Below are 498 nucleotides of genomic sequence, written 5' to 3'. Positions count from 1 at the left end.
TATAAGAGAACTGGGAATTATTATTTAAACATATTATGGACCTTCAAGCTTACACGTGAATTGTATCTCACGGTCGAGTCGGATGATAGCGATATCATTCCCGCGCCTCTTTCCGAACCTTCTGTATTTGGGATGAATAATCTTTTTGTCGAATCCAACGTCAATTGGATGTGCCCCGTCGTCGTCACGGACCAAGTTTAAATCCCCGAGACGTATGACGAATAGATCACTGCGTACCGCGCAATGGGCAGCCGTTAATACGTGTCTGGCCGATATGAGAGAACCACCGCATTTCCATTCCAGTTCGGAAGTTGGAGTTTCTCTAAATCCCAGTGCAGCCATCCAGGGCCATGCATCTGAGATCAAATTTTGTTGGGTGTAATGAATTAATCGCTTAATCAAGAAACGAAGTCTGTTATGAGACATACTGAGTTTCGCTGGTATCCCACCGACTATTTTCGTGCTAGACACATTAGTGAATCCACACTGGGGTGGAAG

At 44.8% G+C, this 498-nt stretch overlaps 1 protein-coding gene across 1 annotated transcript; it reads right to left on the bottom strand.

Moving 5' to 3' along the window:
• Nucleotides 1-24: 24 nt before the first annotated feature.
• Nucleotides 25-492, bottom strand: LOC113465257 (venom protease-like). The gene is made up of 2 exons (XM_026819801.1): nucleotides 429-492; nucleotides 25-356 (listed from the first exon to the last, which is right to left on the bottom strand). Exon 2 carries the CDS (start codon nucleotides 340-342, stop codon nucleotides 34-36), a length of 309 nt encoding a protein of 102 aa, XP_026675602.1. The 5' UTR covers nucleotides 343-356; nucleotides 429-492; the 3' UTR covers nucleotides 25-33.
• Nucleotides 493-498: the final 6 nt, after the last annotated feature.

This window comes from Ceratina calcarata, unplaced genomic scaffold (assembly GCF_001652005.2).
Source record: "Ceratina calcarata isolate Rehan_Ccalc_2016 unplaced genomic scaffold, ASM165200v1 scaffold10881, whole genome shotgun sequence".
Classification (NCBI taxonomy): domain Eukaryota; kingdom Metazoa; phylum Arthropoda; class Insecta; order Hymenoptera; family Apidae; genus Ceratina; species Ceratina calcarata.
Note: the sequence above shows the minus strand (reverse complement) of the source record. Positions and strands in the feature narration are given on the sequence as shown.